A 26,560-nucleotide genomic window follows, 5' to 3' on the forward strand; every position below is an offset into this window, starting at 1 on the left:
TCTTTGTGCGTGTTCCTTGTTCTCGTTGAAGAATTACACTTCAGGTGCTTTGTTCCATATTTACCTTTCTTGATAATTTGGAGGCTCATGGGTCCCGAGCGGTAATTTCAGTTGCAGATGTCTCATTCACTCTCCAGCCATAAAATCCATGAAGTCTAAATTAATAGTCAATCACAGTCAAAAGTATGTATTGAAGACCTATTATGTGCAGAGTGCTGTACTGAGAGCTTGAGAGTGCAGTGGCAATTAGTAGACATGATCCCTGCCTTCATGGGTGTTAGAATCTAGCCAGGGAGACAGACGTTAAATAAGCAACAGGCTGGGAGTGTAATAGAGAATAATCAGTCAATGAGTGGTGTTTATTGAGTACTTACAGTGTGCAGAGAACTGAACTAAGCGCTTGGGAGAGGACCGTACAAAAGAGTAGCCGTAGGCGAAGCCTACCTACAAGGAGCTGACACACATGTACCCACAAGAGTTTGCAGGTCTCCAAGTGCTTAGGTGTCCTTAAAAGTAATGAAGTGGAAGTTGAAAGGGAAGGGGAAAATGGTCATAAAATAGGGAGATTAGGAATGAATTGGGGGAAGGCCTCCTGAAGGCTATGGGATTTCAGAAGGGGGAGATTAGAAATTAATTGGGGAAGGCATCCTGGAAGCATATGATTTCAGAAGGTCTCTGAAGCTAGGGAGAGCTGTGGTCTGCTAGATGTGAAGGGCACAGGGAGTTTCAGGCAGGGGGTAAGATGGGAGCAAGAGATTGTCGGGTGAGAGAGGAGAGTGAGTAGGTTGGCTTGAAAAAAATGAAGCGTGCTAATAGGGGTGAATTGAGAGAAGAGCAAGGTTAAGAAGCAGTGACAGAGCTGATTGCGTGTCGTAAACCCGTAGTCAGGAGTTTTCACTTGATGTGGAGCTGGTGAGCAGCCATTGAAGATTTTTGAAGGGCGGGGTGGGATGGAGGTGGAGGGTGGCAAAATGCTGTTTTAGAAAAACGATGTGGACAGAAGAATGAAGCATGGACTGGACTGGAAATGGGAGAGACCAAAGACTGGGATGTCAGCAAGGAGACTGATGTTCAGTTGCCTGGGGCCAACTTGGTACCCATCTGGATGGAGACAGAAGGGCAGATTCTGGAAATGTTGTGAGGGAAGACCCAACAAGTTATGGAGACAGGTTGATTATGGGAGTGGAAAGAAAGAGATGATATCATGGTTTCGAGGCTTGAGAGATGGGAGATGGTGGTGGTGTCAGTTGTAATGGGAAAGTTTCAATAGCTATCTTCCCTGTTCACGTGAGGGGAGTTAGTAAAGCAGTTTCATTTTCATGGTACTATTCCTTTTCATGTTGCGGTGTCACTTTAAGTGTTCCCTGTAATGCTTTGGGCCTAAGATGAATATTTTTACCAAAAAACACTCATCAGAAAACAGTCGACCCATGTAGACCCACCTACCACCCAGCGTGGACAATTTCTTTTCTTCTTTCCACCTCACTTTTCTGCATGGTTAACATTTACATTTTATGAAACTGGAATAGGAGACTAATGTAAAATTGGTAAAATAGCTTTATGGGTAATTAGTACAGTTTTGCTAGTTAATTTCTTTTTACTTGTGCTCTGTCTCCTCTGAGGTTTAATCACCATTAAATTAATATTTTCAGAACTCTTGTTTCCCCTTAAATAAACTATTGTTAAATGGAGGCGGCAGTATTACCTAGTGGAAAGACCCTGAGATTGGGCATCCAGAGAACAAGTTCCAATCTTAGCTCTGCCACCCCTGCTGGGTCTATTTGAACAAGTCTTTTAGCCTCAGCTTCCTCCTCTGTAAAATGGATATCAAATAGATTATGAGCCCCTGTGGGGACAGTGACCGAGTCCAATATTCTCTCTACCCCAGAGCTTACCACAGAGTAAGCTCTTAATATATGCCATCATTAAATAGCAATCATATGGTAGTTCTTAATCTCCTTTTTATTTTCATGTACTTAAGCCTCATAAAAATGCACCATTTTCTCGTCATGAACGAACAAATCGCATTGTTGTCTCCCTGTCCAAGTTACTCAGATGTGCCAGGCAAAACATTTCTATCCTTTATTCTGGCTCACTTGATTCCCCCTTCGCTTGAAAGTTCTCCCTCTTACAATTTCTCGCTTTCGGGTGAAGTTTTCCTGATTTCCTTTGAGATTAATTCTTGTGATCATTTTGTTGGCTACTGGCCCAGTGAAGCACACTTTCTCCTACACTTGATTTTGTGATGCTCTGTCTTGCCCGCCCTCCTCCTCCTCCCAGCTTGGATAGTTATTGAGACGTGTTTATCCTTATCTTTGCCCTTCTGGACTTTTTCTTGTATAAGGATGTCCTGTTAGAAGCTTGCTTTAGTACTCTTTCAATCAGTTGTATTTATTGGGCACTTACTGTGGGCAGAACACTCTCCTAAGTGCTTGGGAAAGTATAGTTGTCAGAGCTTCTTCTGTTCTACCCCCCCCCCCCCCAAGCCCCCTGCAGTTGTGTATATAGGTACACATCTATAATTCTATTTGTTTACATTAATGCCTGTTTTACTTGTTGTGTTGTGTGTGAGTATACAGCTCTAATTCTATGTATTTTTATTGATGCTATTGATGACTGTTTACTTGTTTTGATGTCTGTCTCCCTTCTAGACTGAGAGCCCTTTGGGGCAGGGATTATCTCTCTGTGTTGCTGAATTGTACTTTCCAAGCGCTTAGTACAGCGATCTGCATACAGTAAGCGCTCGATAAATACGATTGAATGAATGAATGCAATCAAAGAATGTAACAGATTTGGTAGACACATTCCCTGCCTATAAGGCGCTTGCAGTCTAGAGGGCGAGACTGATGTTAATATGAGAAAATAAATTACAGATATGGACAGAAGTGCTGTGGGGATGAGGAAGGAGTGAGTAGTAGGAGCAAATCCAGGTTTAAGGGCCACGCAGAATGGTGTGGGAGAAGAGGAAATGAGGGCTTAGTCAAGGAAGGCCTTTTGAAGGTGGGGAAAGTAATTGTCTGTGGGATTTGAAGAGGGAGGGAATTCCAGGCCAGAGGCAAGATGCTGGCGAGAGGTCAGAGATTGAGATACACTGAGTAGGCTGGCATTAGAGGAACAAAGTATGCAGGCTGGCTTGTGTAGGAGAGCTGCAAGGTGAGGCAGGAGGGAGTAAGGTGAATGAGTGCTTTAAATTCATTCAGTCGTAGTTATTGAGCACTTACTGTGTGCAGAGTACTGTAAGGAGATTCTGCTTGATGCAGTAGTGGGTGGGCAACTCCTGGAGACTCTTGAGGAGTGAGGAAACATGGCCTGAACGTTTTTGTAGAAAAATGATCCGGTCTGTAGAGGGAAGTATGGACTGGAAGAGGGAGGCTGACACAGTAATCAAGGTGGGATAGAGTAAGGGTTTGGATTCATTCATTCATTCAATAGTATTTATTGAGAGCTTACTATGTGCAGAGCACTGTACTAAGCACTTGGAATGTACAAATCGGCAACAGATAGAGACCATCCCTGCCCATTGATGGGCTTACAGTCTAATCGGGGGAGACAGACAAAAACAATAGAAAAAAATAGAATCAAGGGGATGTACATCTCATTAAAACAATAGCAATAAATAGAATCAAGGTGATGTACATCTCATTAACAAAATAAATAGGGTAATAAAAAATATTGGCAGATGAGCGGACGAGCACAGTGCTGGGGGAGGGGAGAGGAGCAAAGGGAAAGGGGGGGGAAAGGGGGCTTAGCTGAGGGGAGGTGAAGTGGGGGGTAGAGAGGCAGCAGAGGGAAAAGGGGAAGCTCGGTCTGGGAAGGCCTCAGATTAATGTGGTAGCAGGTTGGCTGGCTGGAGAGGAAAGGGGGGATTTTAGGATGTCACAAAGGTTGAATAGACAGGGTTTGGTGACCAATTGAATACGTCGTTTGAGTGAGCGAGAGAAGTTGAGGATAATGCCAAGGGCTTGTGAGACAGGAAGGGTGGTGGTGCTCGTCTGCAGTGAAGGGAAATCATGGGGAGGACAGACTTTGGTCAGGAAGACAAGGAGTTCTGTTTTGGACATGTTAAGTTTGAGGTGTTGGGACATCCAGGTAGAGATGTCTTGAAGGCAGGAGGAAATGCAAAACCGCAGAGAGGGAGAGAGATCAGGGCTGGAGATGAAGCTTGGGAAATCATCTGTATAAAGGTGGTAGTTGAAGCCATGGGAGCAAAGGAGTTCTCCAAGGGAGTGGGTGTAGAGGGAGAGTAGAAGGGGACACAGAACTGTGGCTTGAGGAACTCCCTCAGTGGGTGGAAGGCAGAGGGGGAGCCCGCGAAAGAGACTGAGGAGTGGCCAGAGAGAGAGGAGGAGAACCAGGAGAGGACACTGTTAGTGAAGCCAAGGTTCAATTAATGTTTCCAGGAGAATGGGATGGTCGACTATGAAAAACGCATCTTAAAGGTCAAGGAGGATTAGGATGGAGTCAAGGCCGTTGGATTTGGCTTTCTTTGCCACGCTTCTGTATTTTAATTTCAGTATTGCTTACAACTTTCTCTCAGTTGGAGATAATGCTCATGCCCACTTTACCCTGACTTCAAGCACCTTCCTTCCCCTCCCCCTCAACCTTTGAAGTATCTTGACCGAATTAACCAGCAATATTAAAGCCCAGTCCAATTAGCAATAGATAATGACATTTCAATTTAGCGTTAGAGAGAATTCTGTTAGCACAAAGTGCCCTTTTTCCTATGAGTGTAGCAGATAATACTTTGAAAATTAAGTACTCCTGGTAGTCCTATAGCACGAGGGTTGCAGTCTTACATAAAAATCAATGTGTGAAGTCCAAAAGGATCATGTGGTCAGGAGAATGCTCCCTCATGCTCCTAATCGCTTTCTAGCAAAAAAATAAAATGTATACATAGATATATATGTATATATATATATATATAAGATATGCCTTAAGGCTAAATTGAGTGTCTTTACATATGTACATGTAAAAACAATCATCTAATTCAAAGTATTTTCTTAGTGATGCATATTACTATTTGATCATGTTACCATATTGTGTCTATCCCTTTTCAAATATATTTATATTTTGGTCCAATTTTTTGGATTTAGGGACCACATTCATGCACTTTACATGATTTCCTTTGGAAACTATACTTCATTAAGTGCTCTTTTAATATTCTTTCCTTGGAACCAATTAAGAGCACAATTGGGGTAGAGCTAAAGGGTCTACCCATTGGTTCCATTCTTGGTGCTCGTCTTTTTATTCTTTTGCACTTTCTTCAGTTTTCTGCTATTTCTCTGTACATTTGGTTACCAGTTTAAGCCTGAGCCAATTTGGCAGGGAATGAGGGGAGGGGGTGAAGATGACTTGCAGAACTCAATTGCTCTTGGTGTTTTCTTTTTTGTCGGGGCATTCCTGTTTTCATAGTACCATAATTAGATTCCAAAGAGTGATAATTTGAAAACCTGTTTTCATTTCCTAAAACTCTGCTCAGTCTTCGAAAGCCCAACTCAGTCCTGTGTGTTGCTTCCAACATCTTAGGTATCCTTAACAGAATATTTTTCTCTCCCTTTCTCCCTCTATACTGCCTTTTAATGAATAACTCTTTGCCTCCACTTTATAATTTCTGCCATTTACTCCAGTTGCTTTCATGTTTCTTAAATCTTCACTTTGTTCCTCTGCCTCTCTATCTCCTAGAAGCAGGGCCAAATTTATTCTTAACAATCACTGTTTTTCTGATCTTAATACCTTGTCTCCCTTCCTGTCACAAGCAGGGATGGTACTTTCCTGTGTTTAGTCTTTTCTACCAAATCAGCAAAATAGCTTCCTCCTTTCATTTTTGTCTCCAAACGGTTTAAAGAGAAAGTTCAGTGTCTCTTTCCCTCAGACCTTCACCTATGTTCTTTCCTCTACCCTCCTACATTACTAGATTGAAAAAAAAACAATTTGTTCTCATTTTTGCTTCATCTTTTTCTCCACTTAGTTTAAATATCTACTGTAGCATGTTTGGTCTTTCATTTTTTTTTTTAATTGGCATTTGTTTATCAGTTAGTGGTATTTATTGAGCACTTGCTGTGTGAAGTGACATCCTCCCTTTTCATATTGGACAGATAATTACTTTCCCCACCTTCAAGGCCTTATTGTAAACCAGTGAGAGCAGGGATTTTCTCTCTTTAATGCTGAATTGTTCTTTCCAAGCTCTTAGTACAGTGCTCTGCACATAGCAAGCACTCAATAAATACGATTGAATGAATGAATGAAGGCGCAGCTCCTCCAACTATCCCCACCTTCAAGGCCTTATTGTAAGTCCAGTGAGGGCCGGAATTTTCTCTCTTTAGTGCTCAATTGTTCTTTCCAAGCTCTTAGTACAGTGCTCTGCACATAGTAAGTGCTCAATAAATACGATTGAATGAATGAAGGTGCAGCTCCTCCAAGAGGATTTCCCTGAATAGGCCCTCCTTTCCTCTTCTCCCATTCCCTTCTACGTCACTCTAACTTGCTCCCTTTATTCACCACCTACTCCCTCCAGCCCCACAGCACTTATATACATATGCATCATTTTTTCTGTATTAATGTCTGTTTCATCCTCAAGACCCAAGCTCACTGTGGGCAGGTTATGTGTCTGTTGTGTTGTACTCTCCCGAGCACTTAGTATTTATTTATTTAAAATAAATGCCCTATTTATTTTGTTAATAAGGTGTATATCTCCTTGATTCAGTTTATCTTGATGTTGTCTTGTTTTTGTTTTGTTCTGTTTTGCTTTGCTCTCTGTCTCGCCTGTTTAGACTGTGAGCCCGTCATTGGACGAGGATTGTCTCTATCTGTTGCCGAATTGTATATTCCAAGCACTTAGTACTGTGCTCTGCACATAATAAGTGCTCAAAAAGTACTATTGAATGAATGAATTCAGTACAGTACCCTGCACACAGTAAGCCCTCAGTAAATACAACTGATTGCAGGGCTCTATACTAAGTGCTTGGGAGAGTACAGTACAGTAGAGTTGGTAGGCATGTTCCCTGTCCACAACAAATTTACAATAATAATCTGGGTATTTCTTAAACACTTGCTGTGTTCCAAGCACTATGGCAGATACAAAATAATTGGGTCCCAATGTGAGGCTCATAGTCTAAATAGGAGAGAACAGATGTTGAATCCCCATTTTACAGATGAGGGAACTGAGGCACAGAGAAGTTAAGTAATTTGCCCAAGGTCACACAAAGAAGGTAAGTGATGCAACTGGGATTAGAACCCAGGCCCTCTGGCTCCCAGGACATGTCCCTGAGCAGTCAAGCACTTACTGCATGCCAGGCACCGTATTAAACGCCTTCTACAAGTTAATCAGGTTGGACAAAGTTCATGTCCCATGTGGGGCTCACAGTCCTAATCCCCATTTTACAGACAAGGTAACCGAGGGACAGAGAAGTGAAGTGACTTGCCCAAGGTCACAGAGCAGACAAGTGCCAGAGCCGAGATTAGAACGCAGATCTTCTGACTCCCAGACTCAAGCTCTCTCCATTAGGCCACACTGCTTCTCTTTTGTGGAAAAGTGCTTATGTGTATTTCAGGTGTATCCTTTATGTGGGCCAAGTGCAGATTACTGTGGATTTTCTGCATGCTGGTTATCTATGATGCAGTTCCTTCCCTGCTGCGAGATTGTGAGCTAAAGTTTTCTAGCTTGGGTGGTGAGTGGAGCTTGTGATGTGCCGCTCTGCTAAGCACAGTGGGAAGGTTGGAGACTTTTCAACCTCCATTCAGTCATTTTTATTGAGCTCTTGCTGTGTGCAGAGCCCTGTACTAAGCGCGTGGGAGAGTACAACACGACAATAAGCAGGTACTTGCCCTGTCCGCAAGAAGAGTGTCACCTGTGCCCAAGGCTCAGGCATCTCGCCCGGTCAGCCGAGCACCCCCAAAACAGTCACTATCATCACGAAAGTTATTCTTCAATTTTCTGTGCTCTTTACTTTTTTTTCCCACTCACCTGGACTAGAGTAAGGCCAGATAATTGAGTACACTCCTTTTGGATTTGCTGACTGCTACTAAAAATATGACTTGTTTTGGGTGCGTGATCGTTGATTGTTCTTTACAGTCGCTAACATTTGGCAGATATATCCTAAAGAGGAAAAATGGCTAGTTGGAAGACTTGGAAAGAACTCAAACTGCTCTTCTGGGTTCCGATTGACCTTTTTCTCTTTCTCTCCCTAGGCATGTTTGCAACTGTAGCTGGGATTTCCCAACGTGCCCCCGTTCATTGGTCAGAGAATGTGATTGGTGCCGCCATATGCTTTCCGTATGTAGTAGCTCTAGACGAGGAATTTATTACAGTGCATAGCATGTTGGACCAGCAGCAAAAACAGACCCTGCCTTTTAAAGAAGGCCACATTTTGCAGGATTTCGAAGGTATTAGACAATACACAATGAATGCCAAAAAACTGATTTCTTTTGGAAGAACAGTTGGCTTCTCTGGGGGCCCAAGTTTGCCTGATAGAAATGATCATATGTATTCACTATTCACTTTCTTCCCAAGGTTGGGAGGATACACAAATTATGTGATCTTATGACTGTAACTTCTTCTATGCTCTGCTGTTATCATTTATAATGCACCTTGATTGGATTCCAAATCCTTCTTTGACTTAGCAGCATATGGTTTATGAATAACTCACATCCTATAAATCAACCTTAAATATAGCAGCAGCATTTACTAAAATAAAAATATTCTGATTCCCCAATCTTCTTAATCACCTTGTAGAGTGTATCCTGTACACAATATTTAAGGTTTCAGTAGCTGGGGATTTTGAATTTGTCATCATTTGTGGCTCATTTTGCACAATGATACCGTGTCTTATGCTTCCCTATGTTCTAGGGGAAAAAGACCTTCACGGGGATGGAAATCAAACTTTAATGCGATCAAATTGGTATTCTCTTTCTACGTGGATAAACTAGAGACCTGCCCAGATAGTCCGTTAAGAACACACGCTGAACCCATAGACCACCCACCTGTACCAGCACCAGCCCTGCAAAAATAAAAGACCTGCTTGTGTGAGCCCCAACTTTGCTGTGGGCCCTCACACGTGGCTGGGTAAACTGTTGGTCTATCTGGGTGGGGCAGCTGCCTCTTCCCTCCTACCTGTTCCCCTTGGCAGCATAGAGCTGCCAGGCCCTGACCTCTAGGGTAAAGTGCTTGGACGGGCTGGGGGTGGGAAGGAAGAGGTGGAAAAAAAAGAAGTCCGGCCATGACTTACCCTGGGCATCCTGGCAGCAGCAGCTGTTCTTTAATTCATTCCACACGGGCGACCTTACCCGCACCCAGCCCGGATCCGCATCTCGGTATTAATTAACCGACGTGACCCACAGCTTTGCTTCCCAGTACCTGTGGATCAGGTGAAGTATGATATGCAGTCTTCTGGTATGAACTTGAAGTTAAAGCGAAATTAACCCGTTTGAATCAAAGGCTCTTCAGCGTTATATAAAATATCTTTTCCCCCTTTTCCATACCAATTCCTCCTTCCTTTGCTTTCTCCATTAGGAAGAGTAATTGTAGCCACCAGTAAAGGAGTATACCTCTTGGTTCCATTGCCCCTGGAAAGGCAAATTCAGGACCTGCTGGCAAGCCGGCGAGTGGAAGAAGCTTTAGTTTTAGCAAAAGGAGCAAGAAGAAACATTCCAAAAGAGAAATTTCAGGTGGGTGGAGCCCAGATGGATAGGAAAATATGTCTACAACCCTAATGAAACCTAAATCGGAAAGCATTCTGCTCCTAATAATACTGAGAATAATTGTATTTGTTAGACACCCACTATGTGTCAAACCACTCTTCTGGGATAGATAAAAGGTAATTAGGTCAGACCCCATCTCTGTCCAATATGGGGCTCACAGTTTAAGTGGGAGGTGGAACAGATATTGATTCCCATTTCATTCATTCAATCATATTTATTGAGCACTTACTGTGTGCAGAGAACCGTCAATCCATGGTATTGGAACGCTTACTGTGTTCCACTGTAACAAGCACTTGGGAAGGTAAAATACAACAAACTGATGGTCTTGTTCTCTGCCCACAAGGAACTTGCGGTCTAGAAGGGGAGTATTCTCTTTTACAGATGAGGAAACTCAGGGACAGAGCAGTAAAGTGACTTGCCCAAGGTCACACAGCAGGCAAGTGGTGGAATCAGAGTTAGAACCCAGCTCCTCTGATTCCCAGGCCTGTGCTCTCTCCTCTAGGCTCTATTGTTTTTCGTTCTCCTCATTCTTTTGTTGGACTCTCAGGGACTTTTCAGTGCAGGTTGGGTATGTCAGAGGGGAAAATCAATCAACCACTGGTATTTATTAAGCACTAATTGTGGGCAGAGTGCTGTACTAAGCACTTAGAATACAATACAACAGAATTGGTTGACTTGTTCCCTCCCCACAGTGAACTTGCAGTGTAGAGCCAGACATTAAATAAAAAAGTTAGACTGTGAACTTGTTGTGAGCGGGGATTGCTATATTGTACTTTCCCAAGCACTTAGTACAGTGCTCTGCATACAATAATCTCTCAATAAATACGACTGAATGAATTACGGATCTGTAGGTAAGTGTTGTAGAGCTGAGGATGGGGTGAGCACCAAGTGCCTAGATGACGCAGGAGGAGGAAATATTTATGGCAGCTATGGAAAAAATGTAATGTTTGGCTTGGTATATCCGAGGGTAGAAACTGAAAAGGGGAATTAAAATGAAGGAAGAAATTAGGGAGAAGGCCTGTTGGTTTGTAGAATGAAACTCCCAGTTTTGAGCTGAGGCTAAAGGTAGAAGTTAAGGGTTATACCTCCCTAGAGTGAAATGTTGGTCAGCACCTTTCAGTTTTGGCAGCTGTGGGAGTTGGAAATCTCACAAAAACGTTTTGTGGCCAAACTTGTCACATTAGCATTCAGCAGCCATCACCATGCTTACAGTTTGAAGCACGTCACTTTCTCAAGGTTACAATTGCCTGCCTTACACCATTCTTGCCGAACTTCCTCTCCTCCAGCATGCGCTCGGCAGCACCATTAGTCATTTGCTCCCCTGACCGATGCAGGAGATGGTGTCCTCTTCAGCTTCCCAGAAGTCTGAATTGCATTCCGAGCAGCGAACTGAGGAGCAGCACAGCGAAAGAATTAATTGGAGAGTAGGACAAGGCTGTGTCAAATCTATGAAAATAGGAATGAAAGAGAAATATATAAAACGGAAACGGAGTAGGCAAAGCCAGGGAGAATCATTTTTCCTGAGCATGAATAGGCTTCTTTATTGTTTAAATCTCTTAATGCCCATCATGCACTGCTCAACTTTGTTTTAAGATCCTTTTACTGTAATACTAGCCTAAAACATAAGGATTGTGGATTTCCATGTTATATTTTATAAACAGGTGCCACTCTTCATTGGTCTTCCAGTAGAGGAGAATAGACCCGTTCATGAATACCTAATTGGGAAAAATAAAAAGTAGATCTTAGAAGGATTCGTCCTGGCCTGGGGGGAACTGAAAGATAGGGTTTCACTAAAGAAGACTGGCTCTCTGCCGCCTAGTCACAGGGGCTGTCGACCTTCTTGTAGAGAAGAGCAAAAAAAAAAAAATGACATCGCACTGTGCCCCGCATAAGGTAATGGTACGTGGCCATTTCATAACAACAACCGATGCTGCCGGTGCGACCAGCTCTGTCACGTTGCCCTGTCCCCACACTCTTTCAGTCTGAGCTAGGAAGAGGAAGGAAAAGGGGAAGGAAGCAGAAGGGAGCGGTGGGCAACAACCCTGTATTAGCGTCAGCATCCACATTAAAAGCTTCCCTCATCCTCACCTGGTCTCTTATAGCTGGAGCTATAATGGGACGGGCTGGACGGTGTCACAAAGCATGCCATAATAAAGCATTTGAACTCCAGACAAATCTGAAACTGCAACGCCCCCCCCCCACCCATCCCACAGGAGTGGATGAGAGGATGCAGCCCTTCCTCCCCTTGCCCCAGGCTTTCACAGAGAGAGCATTAGGGTGGGGGACAGGTGGAAGGGAAGTAGAAGGGAGGTGCCCAAATCCGTCTCGCAAGTGAGTGGCAACTGCTCTCTTGGGACCAGAACAGGTCCAGCGCTCTTTGCGACCGTCGCCCAAGGGGGCGGGACCGTGGCCGGCCAGTCCGAGGGAGCTCTGGCCTCAAAATCGTCGACCAAGTACTTCCCACGGGAGAGGCGGGGAGAGAGACTCTCTTAGCCACGTTTGGTTTCAGAGAGAGCCAGCTACGGCTCCCGGGCCTTAAGTTGGCAGCCCCTGGCCGAGGAGAGGGAACCCGAAGATAGATCCAGGAGAACAGGAAAAGCTTCAGAGATCTCTGAGCCAGTTTTCTTTTGCAGCAATCGGTAGTGTTTATCGAGCACTTACTTTTTGCAGAGCACAGTACTAAGCAGTTTAGAGAATAAAACACAGTTGTATTGTACCGTTTCTACCTTTGAAAATCTTACAGTCTAATAAGGAAGACAGTCATTAACATAAAGGGAAGCTACAGAAAGGTACATAAAGTCAGTGGGGGTGGGGACTAAGTCTATGGGTGTGATAGTAGTCAAGGAGAGCTTCTTGGAAGGAGATGATTTTAGAAGGGCTTTTAAGATAGGGAAAGTGCTGGACTTCTGGATATGTAGTGGGAGGGAGTTTTAGGCAAAAGGGAGGGTGTGCTCAAGGGATCGGAAGCAAGCTAGGTGAGTAGGCTGTATTATTGGAGGAATGATTACAACCCAGTGCAGGCTGGGTTGTAGCGGGAGAGGAATGAGGACAAGGGGGAGAAAGCCTATTGAATGCCTTGAATTTCCTAGTAAGGAATTTCTGCTTGATATGGAATTGGTAGGCAACTATTGGAGACCTTTGAGGAGTGGGGAAATGTCCACAGAGCTTTTTGTTGTTGTGTCTGGTTTTCTTAGGACAGTGATTTGGGAAGTAGAGTGAAGTGTGGACCGGAGAAGAGAGAGAGAGGGGCTGGAGGCAGGGAGGCCAGCAAGGAGTGGTCGAGGTAGGATATGACAAGTGCTTGAACCAGTGTGGTAATTTGTTTGTGTCACTGCTGAAGCAGTGATAATGTAGCAGCACATGGAGAACTTATTTTGGTTTAGAGAAAGGCCAGAAGGTAGTTGTGCAGAGCCAAAGAAAACCAGGCTGAAAATAGCAGTAAATTTAAGAGCAGCTGGGTCGATCGAGTGGCTAGATGTGATAATGGGTGATGAAGAAAGTTAGAGTATTGAGAAAGGGAAGTTGGAGATTTAGGTGGTACATTTGTTTTTCTCCCTTTTTAGGTTGAATACTGAATGCAATTCAGATTTCTCATCCCTTGCAGCAAACTGAAGCGCATATGTAGGTTCCACGGTAAAATAATCCTTTTTGAAAAGCTCAGTAGGAAATCTTTAAAAAGCCTCATCTCTTGCCAGGATTTGGGCATAATGTGTTAAACACAGAGGCTAGCACACCACTTAAAGACTCAGTCTTTTGACTGCAGTACCATTCAGAGAAATACTATTAAAATCTTAAAAAAAAAAAAAAATCCTGGCATACCGCCAAGACCCCAGGCAAGGCATTGCAGAAGTGGTGAAGTTATAGTATTTAGTCTCATGGAATAGAAATTTTACCCCTTTGCATTTATAGAAAGTACATTTTGTTAAGTCATTCAGTCAATTGTATTTGTCGAGCGCTTACTGTGAGCAGAGCACTCTACAAAGCACTTGGGAGAATATAATATACAGACACATTGCCTGCCCAAAGGGAGCTTACAGCCTATTAGTGAATATGGTGGATTTCTTTTTGGCCGTTTCGATCTTCACGTGAAACGCTTCTTAAATAGTTTCCAACACAAGCTTCAATATGCATTTCCTGGGCTTGACAGATCAAGTCATAAGTTACTGTGAATTTTTAAAATTTACTTTGTCCATAAATCTTGCACCCTGTTTTACAACCATCTTACCCAATTTCCCCCCCAAAAATACCATTCTTTGCAAGTTCAAGCCTGTCAAATCAAGTCTGTGGAAATAATTATCCCACCCATTCCTCCCCTCCCCTCCCTCAACACCCACATTATTAGCTTTAGATTGAACCAGAGATGCTAAGTGTGTGCATGGCTGGATGTAGCTCTTCCTGTGACATGCCTGAATCTGTTAATCTTCTAAATCTCTCCCTTCTTCCTCCTCCCTTACCTGGTCTTTGCTCTCCTCTCCCCCAACCATCCAGAGGTATTTTAAAATAGTTTCAGTTATGGACTCAAAAATTCTTCTGCACCTTTTTAAACCCTCTACTCCCTGGGCTCACTTTTCTCTCCAAACAGTGGTATTTATTGAGCACTTACTATTGCTGCGGGCAGGGAATGTGTTTGTTATATTGTAGTGTTGTACAGTAAGCACTCGGTAAATATGATCGATAGTAAGCACTTTAAACCAACCTTTAATAATAGTGATGTTTAAGAGCTTACAGTGTGCTTAGAAGCACGAGGGTAGATACAAGATAATCCAACTGGACCCAGTCCTTGTCCCACAAGGGGCTCACAGTCTAAGTAGGAGGGAATAGGATTTCTTCCCTATTTTATAGGTTAGGAAACCAAGTGCCAGATAGGTTGTGACTTGCCCAAGTTCACACAGCAAGCAAATGGCAGAGCCACGATGAGACCCCAGGTCCTCTGACTCCCAGGCCCGTGCTCTTTCCACGAGGCCGCACTGCTGCTGCTTCTAACCCTTTCGTCCCCTTGTATTTTATGAAAACTGCCACGCTTTTTCAGTTATTCTTTCTGTATCTTCCAAAATAAATATCCCGAGAAACCTGCATGCTAATTTCCTCGTGGAAAATTCACTTTTAGCTCCCGAGAGCATTTGACAGGGCAGGTGGGGAAGGTATCCTGCTTCATCGCCTTGCCATCATCTAGAATGCAAGGTGCTCAGGAGCATGAATTAACAAGTGTGTTACCAGGAAAGGATTCCTTAGCTCATGCTGCCATCGTGTGGCTGTTGTATGTGCCCCTTGGAAATTCACAGTCCTTGCTTCTGAATATCTGAGTTGAAATATCCAGTTCCCCAATTCTTTACCAGTTTCATTACCAATATTTAGCTGCACCATTTTGAACTGGGTTTCGGGTTCCATCTAAAAACAATAGAAGAAAGCATTCCTGAACTTAACAGTAAGCAACAAAACACAAAAACAGCCTCATGTGTAGCATACAGAACCTTGTAAGTCCGCTCCAAAACTCTTCAGGGAAAATTTATTTTTCCTGTATTTTTTCAAGCTTCCACTGCCCTCACTGAGACTGTAAGTCTCTGACCCTTTCAGGTATACTTTAGCCACCCCAATACCCTTTCAGTAGCAGTATCCCGACTCTTGAGGATTATTCTCTTCATTTAGTGAGGGTTTGTTTGCTTATGGTATTTGTTAAGCACTTACCTTGTGCTGGGCACTGTAGTAAGTGCTGGGGTGGATGCAGGCTAGTCAGGTTGGGCAAAGCCCATGTCACACACAGCTTTAACCCCCATTTTACAGAAGAGGTATCTGAGGCCTAAAGAAATGAAGTGATTTGCCCAAGGTCACAAAGCAGACATATGGAAGAGCAGACATATGGAAGAGCAAGGATTAGAACCCAGATCCTCTGCCTCGCAGGTCCGTCCATGCTCTCTTTACACTAGGCCACTCTGCTTCTCTGGGTCTGTTTCTAAATCTGGAATATCACTGTATTCCCGCAGTATGAACAGTAAGTAAAGATAGTGGGTAAAGTCGCATTTATTGCAGACATATCTTTTGCCTTATTTTGGGAGAGAGAGGAGGGAATTAAGGTGACACTTCAAAGTGCTTAAGATTGACGCCTCTCAAGATAAATGGATCTGCTGAATAAATGAGCATTTTCCAGCATATCCTAGAAAATAATGCAACAATACAAGGCCCAGGCATAGTAGAATTTAATCAAATCCTGTTTTGGAGAGGGAGAAGTATGTGGCTGTAATCACTGAGCTTGCCATGGAGAACAGTATTCCTCCCACCTTGTTTTCTCTGTAACCCTAAATTGAATGATCACTCTTACATATTTATGGGCACTTAAATCTGCAGGCTAATAAGTCTGAACCCACCAGGCAAGTTCCTCAAAAATATGGTCATCCTCCTCAGTGGTATTTATTGACCGCCTATTAAAATGTGAAAAGCTGTGTAATCAATCACTCAATCAGTCATATATATTGAGCGCTAAGTGCAGAGCAGTGGACTAAGAGCTTGAGAGAGTGCTGTGCAATAAAGTTGGTAGACATGTTCCCCATCCACAAGGAGCTTACAGTCTTCCGAGGGAGAGGGATATGTACATAAGTGCTGTGGAGTGAATAATAGGTGCAAATCCAAGTGGAAGAGTGACACAAAAAGAAGTGGGAGAAGAGATGAGGGCTTAGTTAGGGAAGGTTTCTTGGAGATGTGCTTTGACTAAGTCTTTGAAGGTGGGGAGAGTGATCGTCTGTCGGATACAAAGCGCGAAGGAGTTCCAGGCCGGAGGCAGGATGTGGGCAAGGAGTTGGCGGTGAGATAGATGATTGAGGTCCAGTGAGTAGGTTGGCATGGAGGAGTGAAGTGTGTGGGCTGGATCGTAGTGGGAAATTGGGGGGCAAGATAGGGAGCAAAGTGGTTGAGTGCTTTAAAGTTCATTCATTCATTCAGTAGTATTTACTGAGCACTTACTATGTGCAGAACATTGTACTAAGTGCTTGGAATGTACAGTTCCGCAACAGATAGAGACAATCCCTGCCCAATCACGGGCTTATAGTCTAAACAGGGGAGACAGACAGCAAAGCAAAACAGAACAAAAAAAACAAGACAACATCATTAAGAAGAATAGAATCAAGGGGATGTACATCCCATTAACAAAATAGGGTAATAAATAATACGCACAAATGAGCACAGTGCTGAGGGGAAGGGGAGGAGAGGGGGAGCAGGGGGAAAGGGGGGGCTCAGTCTGGGAAGGCCCCCTGGAGGAAGGGAGCTCTCAGTAGGGCTTTGAAGAGGGGAAGAGAGCTTGGCAGAGATGAGGAGGGAGGGCATTCCAGGACAGCGGTAGGATGTGGGCCAGGGGTTGACGGCAGGATAGATAGGTGTGAAGGGGGACAGTGAGGAGGTGAGCAGCAGTGGAGCAGAGTGTATGGGCTGGATAAAGAGAGAAGGGAAGTGAGTTAGGAGGGGGAAAGGTGATGGAGAGCTTTGAAGCCAAAGAGCTCTGAAGCCAAAAAAGTATTAAAGTCTATGGTAAGGGATTTCTGTTTGATGTGGAGGTGGATGAGCAACCACTGAAGGTTCTTGAGGAGTGGGGAAATATGGAGTGAATGTGTTATAGAAAAATGATCTGGGAAGCATTCCCGCCCAATCTCTGTTCTCCCCGTGACTTTCCCATCACTCTAGACAGCATGACCATCCTCCCTATCTCACAAGCCCATAACCTTGGCATTATCCTCTACACATCTCATTCAACCCACGTATTCCATCTGTCACTTAGTCATGTCAGTTCAGCCTTTACAGTATTGCTAAAATCCTCCCCTTCTTCTCCATCCAACCTGCTACCACGTTAATCCAAGCACTTTTCCCATCCCACCTTGACTGCTGTATCTGCCTGCCTTCGGTCTTTCCGCACTTCAGTCCATACTTCACTCCGCTGCCCAGATCACTGTTCTACAAAACCATTCAGTCCAAGTTTCCCCCCTCCTCAGGAACCTCTGGGGATTTGCCCATCCACCTCCACATCAAACAGAAACTCGGTACCATTGGCTTTAAAGCACTCAGTTGCTTTGCCCCCTTCTACAACCCAGACACACTTTGCTGCTCTAATGCCAACCTACTCACTATACCTTGATCTTGTCTGTCTCACCCCCGACCTCTCGTCCTACCTCTGGCCTGGAACTCCCTCCCTCTTCATATCCAACAAATGTTCACTCGTTCACTCTCCCCACCTTTAAGGCCATATTAAAAACACATCTCAGAGGCCTTCCCCCACTGAGTCTTCACTTCTTCTCCTCCCAGGCCCTTCTGTGTCACCCTAGGATCTGCGCCCTTTAATCACCCTACCTTCAGCTCAATAAATACTGTTGAGCTCAATAACAGTGCTCAATAAATACTGTTGGTTGGCTGGAAGACAGAAGACAGGGAGGTCAGCAAGGAGGCTGATGCAGTAATCAAGGCGGGATAGGATAACTGCTTTTATCAACAAAGTAACAGTTTGGATGGAGAGGCAAGGGTAGATTTTCATGCTGCTTTGAAGATAGAACCAACAGGATTTGGTGACAGATTGAATATGTGGGTTGAATGAGAGAGATGTGTCAAGGATAATGCCAATACTGTGAGATGGGGAGGATGATTGTGCTGCCTACAAGCTACGGGAAAGACAGGGAGGTCAGAGTTTGGGTGAGAAGACGACAAGTTCTATTTTGGGCATGGTAAATGGGAGGTGTCGGCAGGACATCCAAGTAGAGATGTCCCAAAGGCGGAAGGAAATTTGAGACTGAAGAGAAGGAAAGTTTTGTCATGAGCTTAAAATTAAAGTAACCTCCTTTTTTTCCCCTAGGTAATGTACCGAAGGATCCTGCAGCAGGCAGGATTTATACAGTTTGCCCAGCTTCAGTTCCTAGAAGCTAAAGAACTCTTCAGGTAATTGTAGGTGCTGGAAACAAAACTCTCCTCCCACTGACCCCTACTGAAATAAGTGGGTTCCACTGTTCCGAAACAAAAGGTAGTTATTCCTGAAATGCCAGAAGGAAGTCGCAGGACTTAAATATTAGTAGAATTGCTTAAAGTTGCTCACCTACAGCACCAGGGAAGTAAAGACACTCATCCTCCACCCCCGAACCTTTTTCAGCTTTTCCCACGAGGAATATAAATAAAGGTGACTCTGGTCTTGAGAAAAGGCTCTAGGAGTTGAGATTGTAGCGAGAAGACTAAAGAATTATTTTGCCATGGTTTATCATAGAACATGAACACATTTTCTTTAACCTGAAGGCCACCGTTCACAGAGTTCAGAGCAAAAGGAAGCAGACATAGTTGCAATGAGAGAGTTCCATTCTTAATAAGGAAGAGCTTCCTGACCTTCAGTGTGAAACCCGTATGGCTTCTAAGGGAAGTCTTAATGGCTCCACCTTCTAGAGATGTTTAAAAATGACTTGGGCGCCAGCATGCTCAGAGACGTGGGAATGGGTCAAATGATCTGGTCCTTCCAGAACATACAGTTTCATACTCCAGTTTTGAAAGGGTGTGAGGTGATTGCCTCACAAAAAGTCTCTGTGAGGTGGGCCCCTTTTAAACACATTTTTGAGGGCCATAACAATGTGCACGACTGCACGCCGCCTCAGAGTTATTTTTGTGTGCCTATGTATACTCTCTCTTTCTTTTTTGCTTCATTTAGTTTGACACTGTAATTGCAGAACCAGCCAGCTTGATGTCCGGGAGCTGATCTCTCTCTACCCCTTCCTGTTGCCCACTTCCTCTTCATTCACCCGGTCTCACCCCCCCCTTCACGACTACGCAGACCTGAACCAGCTGACTCAAGGGGACCAGGAGAAGGTGACCAAGTGCAAGAAGTTCCTCATGAGCTACCTGAACGAGGTCCGCAGCACGGAAGTGGCCAACGGCTACAAGGAAGAGGTGGATACGGCGCTGCTCAAGCTCTACGCCGAGGCGGACCACGAGAGCCTCCTGGACCTTCTCGTCACAGAGAACTTCTGCCTTTTAACGGACAGCGTGGCCTGGCTGGAGAAGCACGGGAAGTGAGTGCTTTCTGCCAAGGGGTTTCTCCTGCCACTCCTACGTGTCAGGGACCAGAGGCCCCGGGTGGAGGAAGGGTCGGTGCCTCGTCGCTCGCTCAGAGGACAGGTTTCCGGACTCGATGGGATCACCGAGCGGAGCAGCTGGCTCGGCTCAGTAGTACTCCCGAGATGGCAGAAGGGCCATGTTGGTGATTCAGGTGGAGCCGAGCGCAGGTGGGAGGGGATGGCTTCACGGTGGGTCTGACGTCTTCAGTTACAGGGGTCCGTTGCCCGGGCAATCAGTCTGCCTGGCCAAGACCTTTGGTCATTCAGTCACCTCTCTGTCTAGGACTTAATTCCTCCCAAAGATTTAAAGGGAGGGACAGGTGATGAAGAGCAGATGCCTGCCGTAGGCCACCAATTTCGGGGACTAGCTTGTATTTATTTGTCTTGTCTTATGCTGTCGAGTCATCTCCGACCTATAGTGACACCATGGACACACCCCTCCCAGAACACCCCACCTCCATCTGCCATTATTCTGGTAGTGTATCCATAAGTTCTCTTCATAAAAATCCGGAAGCGGTTTACCACTGCCTCCTTCCGGCAAGTAAAATTGAGTCTCTGCCCTCGACTCTCTCCCATGTCACTGCTCCCCAGCACAAGGGAGTCTTGACTTGTATCAGGTTGCCTTCCACTCGCCCTCTATATAATACATCCTTTTAGCCTTACTTTTTCAGAATGGTGAAGGTTGCTTTAGGAGATAGTTTGGAATCATGTTATTGAAGAGCCCTTAAGACAGTGCTTTGCACACAGCATGCGCTCAGTAAATACAGTTGAATGAAGAGATAGTTCATTGTTAGTGCTAACATTTATTCAGGCTTACTCTGTGCAAAGCCCTAGAACAAGGGAGAACTCCACAATCAATCAATCTATATAAAATGAGCCCTCATTGTGTGCGGGCCACTGTCCTAAGTGCTTGGGAAAGCGCAATACAATAGAGTCTGTAGATACGTTCCCTGCCCACAGGCCAGTTTACAGTTTAGAGGGGGAGACAGACATTAATCGAAATAAATAAATGACGGGTATGTACGGAAATGCTGTGGGACTGAGGGAGGGGTGAATAAAGGGTGCAAATCCAAGTGCAATCCACAGAAATCAACTGAGATCAGGTCCCTGGTTCCCGGTGGTCTGCCAGCATAAGGAGGGTCCAGAGGAGAAAGGGGGCAAGAGCCCTCATCCGACAGTCCAACGGTCTGAGTTTTCATCCCAGCCATGTCCCAGGCCCAAAGGCCTGGTCTGCCTGGGACAGGAGCGGGTTTGAAAGAAACTTTCCGGTGAGAAAAATTCCCCCTTTGGCTCAGACCCCAACATGAAGACCCCACCTAGGATCTCAGCAGTCAGGTCGGGCAGAGAGCACCAAGTGTATTGGAGTCGTGTTCCACTGGCCAAGCTCAGAGTCCATCCCGCAGCCTTGCTGTTGCTGTATCTGCCTGCTTTGACAGAGAGCATCCCGGGCCTTTTAGCCCCCAGCCTGGGTTCGTGTCCTGCCGGTCCCCAGGAGAGGTCTCAAAAAAATTCCCAGAGCCCGGGCAGACAGATTTGGCAACACCTACTGGGCAGACTCTCACCTCCATCAGGACATATACCCAGAAACGTAGTCTCCCAGCAAAATACCTCATCTCCACCAGTTCAGATGAACTACTGCAGTAGTGACCTGAAACGAAGCTGTAGTATAACAATAATGATGATGGCATTTAAGTGCTTACTGTGTGCAAAGCCTGTTCTGAGCGCTCAGGAAGATACAAGGTTATCGGGGTGTCCCAAGTAGGATTCACAGGCTTTTTTTTACAGATGAGGCAACTGAGGCACAGAGAAGTGAAATGTCTTGTTCAAAGTCACAGAGCTGATAAATGGCAGAAGCGAAATTAGAACCCACGACCTCTGACTCCCAAGCCCAGGCTATTTGCATGAACAAGTGTGTGTGAATTCTGTAAGAATTTTTTCAACTTGCTTCCTTGCAGCTCTGCTTGTCCAGTTCTGGCCAGTGGGTAGCTTTTGAGAAGCAGCGTGGTACAGTGGAAAGAGCGCGGGCTTGGGAGTCAGAGTTCATGGGTTCGAATCCCAGCTCTGCCACTTGCCAGCTGTGTGACTTTGGGCAAGTCACTTAACTTCTCTGTGCCTCAGTTACCTCATCTGTAAAATGGGGATTAAAACTATGAGCCCCTCGTGGGACAGCCTGATTACCTTGTATCCCCCAGCGCTTAGAACAGTGCTTTGCACATAGTAAGTGCTTAAAAAATACCATCATTTATTTATGTAAGAGAAGCAGCGTGGCTCAGTGGAAAGAGCATGGGCTTGGGAGTCAGAGGTCATGGGTTCCAATCTCGGCTCTGCCACTTGTCAGCTGTGTGGTCTTGGGCAAGTCACTTAACTTCTCTGTGCCTCAGTTCCCTCATCTGTAAAATGAGGGTGAAGTCTGTGAGTCCTATGTGGGACAACCTGATTACCTTGTATCTACCCCAGCGCTTAGAACAGTGCTCGGCACATAGCGCTTAACGGATACCAGCATTATTATTATTATTATTATTGTCTTTTCATCTCTGTCTCTCACTCCCCCTCCAGGAAGAGTTGATCAATCAGTGATATTTATCGAGCGCTATACTAAGTGAATGTTGGTATTTGTTAAGCGCTTACTATGTGCCGAGCACTGTTCTAAGCGCTGGGGTAGACACAGGGGAATCAGGTTGTCCCACGTGGGGCTCACGGTCTTAATCCCCATTTTACAGATGAGGGAACTGAGGCACCGAGAAGTTAAGTGACTTGCCCAAAGTCACACAGCCGACAAGTGGTAGAGCCGGGGTTCGAACCCATGACCTCTGACTCCAAAGCCCGTGCTCTTTCCAGTGAGCCACGCTGCTTCTCGTGCTTGGGAGAGTACAATGTGACAGAATTAGCAGACCCGTTTCCTGCCCAAAACAAGCTTATAGTCTAGAAGAGGCGGTGAGGAAGCTCCTACACCCTACCTAACTCTTGAGGATGCTGAGGGGAAACCTCTGTGAAAAAGTTCTAAAGTTTTCAGAAGTAAAGTGATCCAAAAATTTTCTCAAATTTTTCAAATTTTCAAAATTTTCTCAAGCTGTTCTCTGGAATCTATCACTGAATAATAGTAATAATAATGGTATTTGTTAAGCTCTTATTGTTGGCCAAGCATTTTATTAAGCACTGGGGTAGATATAAGAGATGAGAAGCAGCACGACATAGTGGATAGAGCTCAGCCTTGGGAGTCAGGTCATGGGTTCTAATCTCTGCTCCACCACTTTCTGCTACATGACCTTGGGCAGTCACTTAACTCACTATGCCTCAGTTACTTCATTTGTAAAGTGAGAATTGAGACAGCCCCACAGAAGACAGGGGCTGTCTTCTCGATTTGCTTGTATCCACCCCAGCACTTTAGTACGGTGCCTGGCACACAGACCCAGTCCCTGTCCCATATGGGACTCCGTTATTTATATTAGCGTCTGTTTCCCCTTCATAACTGAAAGCTCATTGTGGGCAGGGAATGTGTCTATTAAACTCTTACTATGGTGTTCTGCACACAAGTGCTCAATGAATACAATTGACTGACTCACTCACTCACTCTAAGGGGGAGGGAAAACAGGTATTTCCTCATTTTACAGATGAGGGAACTGAGACACAAAAGGTAATAATTTTTGTTTTTAAGCACTTACTATGTGCAAGACACTTTTCCAAGGCCACAGAACAGACAAGTGGCAGAGCCAGAACGTAGGTCTCTGCTTCCCAGTCCTGTGTTCTTTCCACTAGGCTATGAGGCTTCACCTTACTCATCCCTCATTTATACAATATAAAAATTTGTGCAATTCCATTTCTGGATCAGATTGTCTTTTCCAGCTCAGATTTTGTCTCTGGCAATGTCATCAGGTAACCATTTAATGCTGGACTTCCAACATAACTGATTATAGATCATTCAGCTCTTCTCTAGACGGTAAACTGGTTGTGGGAAGGGAACATATCTACCAACTCTTTTGTATTGTACTCTCCCAAGTGCTACACAGTGCTCTTCATTCAGCACTCAATTTATACCATTGATTGATCCATGAATATATCGAAACCCCTTGGATTTGCTGATAGTTTCTGCCTGAACAGTGTCACATGGAAACAAATATTTATCTTCCACCCATTGGGGGAAAAAAAAGTAACTTTTTTTTTTTTTTTAAACCTTCCACCTTCAAACTTTGTCCTGGTGATGTGGGATTTGATGTTTTGAGTTGGCCCCCAACCCTTCATAATTTTGTATACTCTAATCATGTCTCTCCCTTCTTAGCCTTCATATTTCCTGACTGAACAGTCCTAATCTTTTTAGTACATCCCCATTTGGAAGAGCCAGATGGTGCTTCCTGTTGTTAATAATGACTGACAAAAGGTTCTTTGTTTCTGAAATGAGTTGTGATATTTCTTTGGCTAAGGAGAGTTTTATGGTTCAAGATTCTAAAGATCCACAGATGAAGGAAACTGTATATTTAAACTATTAAAACTAATACTGTAATGATAGATTCCGTCGGTTATTAAACCTAGTTCGGGGGAAGAGAAAGTAATATTTCTAAAACTGTAGCTTGTGGTTCATATTCTGTGAATGGAATGCAATTTTTTCTGAGTTATTGAAGAATATCTAATGCTTATACTTTGTTGGGGGGGGGGGGCGAGTGTTTTTTGTTTTATGGTATTTGTTAAGCACTTACTATGTGTCAAACACTGTTCTAAGTGCTGAGGTAGATGCAAGTTAATCAGTCCAGATATAGACAGGCTTGTCCCACATGGGACTTACAGTCAAGTAAGAGAGAGAACAGATATTGAAACTCCATTTTACACAGTTGAGGAAACTGAGGCACAGAGAAGTTGTTATTTGCCCAAGGTCACACAGCAGGCTATGATGGAGTGTGGGTTAGAACTTAGGTCCTCTAGGTCCTGTACTGTCTTTGAAAATGGGAGGTTAGATTGACAAGTGACAGGATTATGTGTAAAATACTCTGAAGCTTTAAGGCAGGTTAAAATGATTCTTATAGCTATTTTAAGTGGCATCTAATTAATAAACGTCAATGAAGCTGAGGTTAGATAATGTTTCCTGCAGAAGGGGGTATAGATGACCTCCTCCTACAACTCATTCCTCACACTCTTCTCCCCTAACACCACTGATATTGTCTGTACCTTGGTCTCGTCCATCCCCCCTCCGACCCCACATCCTCCCTTTGGTCTGAAACTCCCTCCCGCTTTGTATCCAACAGTCCACCACTCTCCCCAACTTCAGAACCCTTCTAAAATCATGTCCTCCAGGATGCCTTTCCAGACTAATCCCTTAACTTCCCCATCCACCCTCCCCTCTGCGTTTACTAGGAACTTGTACCCCTTAAGCACTTTGATACCCTAGCCCCACAGTACATATATAAATATTCATATTCTCTATTACCCCATCCCTAATCTGTTTAATATATGTCTTCCCCTGTAGACTGTAAGTTCCTTGTGGGCAGGGATCATGTCTACCAACCAGGTTGTACTTTCCCAAGTGCTTAGTACAGTGCTCAGCACACAGTAAGCACTCAATAAATACCACTGATTGATTGTGACATTCAAGATTGAGTTTGTGTGTCCCATATGTTGCTCGGAGAGGATTGATATTTATCATCTCTATTCAGATTAAGGGAAGAATTCTAAGGAAAAGTGATATGGCGTAGTGGTTGGTGCTTGTTGGGGCTTAAACTTTTAAACCAATCCCTACCTAGTACACGACAGGCGATATATTTTTAAAATAACAGATGGCACTGGGATTTGGTGGTTTTCTCCAACAGTTCATAATCAAAGCTGAAGAAAGCTCAGTCTGTGGTATTGATCACCCGTTCTGTGTCAGAATGATAGGCCGTAGTCTGTATGTCACACTCATTCAAATTATTTTAACTCGTAAACTTCTGTAAACCCAGGTTAGGTCGGAGTAATTTCGTAGCATCACAAATAATTTATGCCACCTGTTTTTTCTTTCAGATATTTTGCACTTGGACTCCTGTATCATTATAATGGTCAGGATGCTGCAGCAGTTCAGGTTAGTTTAGAATGAGAACACAGCCTTATGATGTGTTTTTCCTAAACCTCCAAGCTTTAGTTTATATTGCTTGAAAGTAGGGATAAAACCCATGTCCTTTTTTAGTTTTAAGGTATTATTTTTGTCTCACAAGACTTGAAAATTCCTAGAAAAATAAGGCCCAGCTTGTCTTCCCTCTAACTATGCCCACCACATATTTTTTAATTCCCAGCGATAGTAAATGGAAATGGAGCCAGTGAAAGCAGAACTGTGAACTTCAAAGTGTTATTTCTACCTTGTGTAAAGACTTGGGACAGCCCTATTGTAGCAAAGCTGAAGTCCCTGAATAACAATTTTCAAACATCCACTGTGCAGTGCAAAAGGTTGTCATACCTGTGAGTGTCAATTCCCAGGATATTTCTGATGCTCCCATCATAGAACTCCTCTTTTTCAAAAAAACATAAAACAAAAAACCACCCTCCAGTTCCACACTAATATTTATTGGATATGGCGTCCTTTGTCGGAACTGTATTCTTGCCTCTGATATGGAGAGGGATAGTTAAATTTCAAGTAGGCATCCAGGGGATCTCATTTGCTTTCTTTTGCAACAAAGAGAGGATTACAACTTTCCGATTCTCAGGGGAGAACAGTACATGTTTGAATAGTTTCATGTCCTTACAAAACCTTTCTTTTTAGTAGGCAGATATTTGACTCTCCTGATCCAAGGTTTAGTAATTTGTCCACATTAATTTTTTAAAGGAAAGAGTGGGAGGGGCAC

General features: G+C 44.2%; 1 protein-coding gene across 1 annotated transcript in view; it reads left to right on the forward strand.

Annotated features, from left to right (window-relative positions):
• The window catches only part of TGFBRAP1 (transforming growth factor beta receptor associated protein 1), a 66,281-nt gene that overhangs the window by 25,448 nt on the left and 14,273 nt on the right, over nucleotides 1-26,560 (forward strand). Inside the window, exons 4-8 of the mRNA XM_029056609.1 lie at nucleotides 8,188-8,382; nucleotides 9,509-9,663; nucleotides 18,521-18,603; nucleotides 19,374-19,715; nucleotides 25,746-25,803. Of these exons, the coding sequence (XP_028912442.1) occupies nucleotides 8,188-8,382; nucleotides 9,509-9,663; nucleotides 18,521-18,603; nucleotides 19,374-19,715; nucleotides 25,746-25,803 (833 nt within the window). The remainder of the gene's footprint in view (nucleotides 1-8,187; nucleotides 8,383-9,508; nucleotides 9,664-18,520; nucleotides 18,604-19,373; nucleotides 19,716-25,745; nucleotides 25,804-26,560) is intronic.

Source organism: Ornithorhynchus anatinus, chromosome 2 (assembly GCF_004115215.2).
Source record: "Ornithorhynchus anatinus isolate Pmale09 chromosome 2, mOrnAna1.pri.v4, whole genome shotgun sequence".
NCBI classification, from domain to species: domain Eukaryota; kingdom Metazoa; phylum Chordata; class Mammalia; order Monotremata; family Ornithorhynchidae; genus Ornithorhynchus; species Ornithorhynchus anatinus.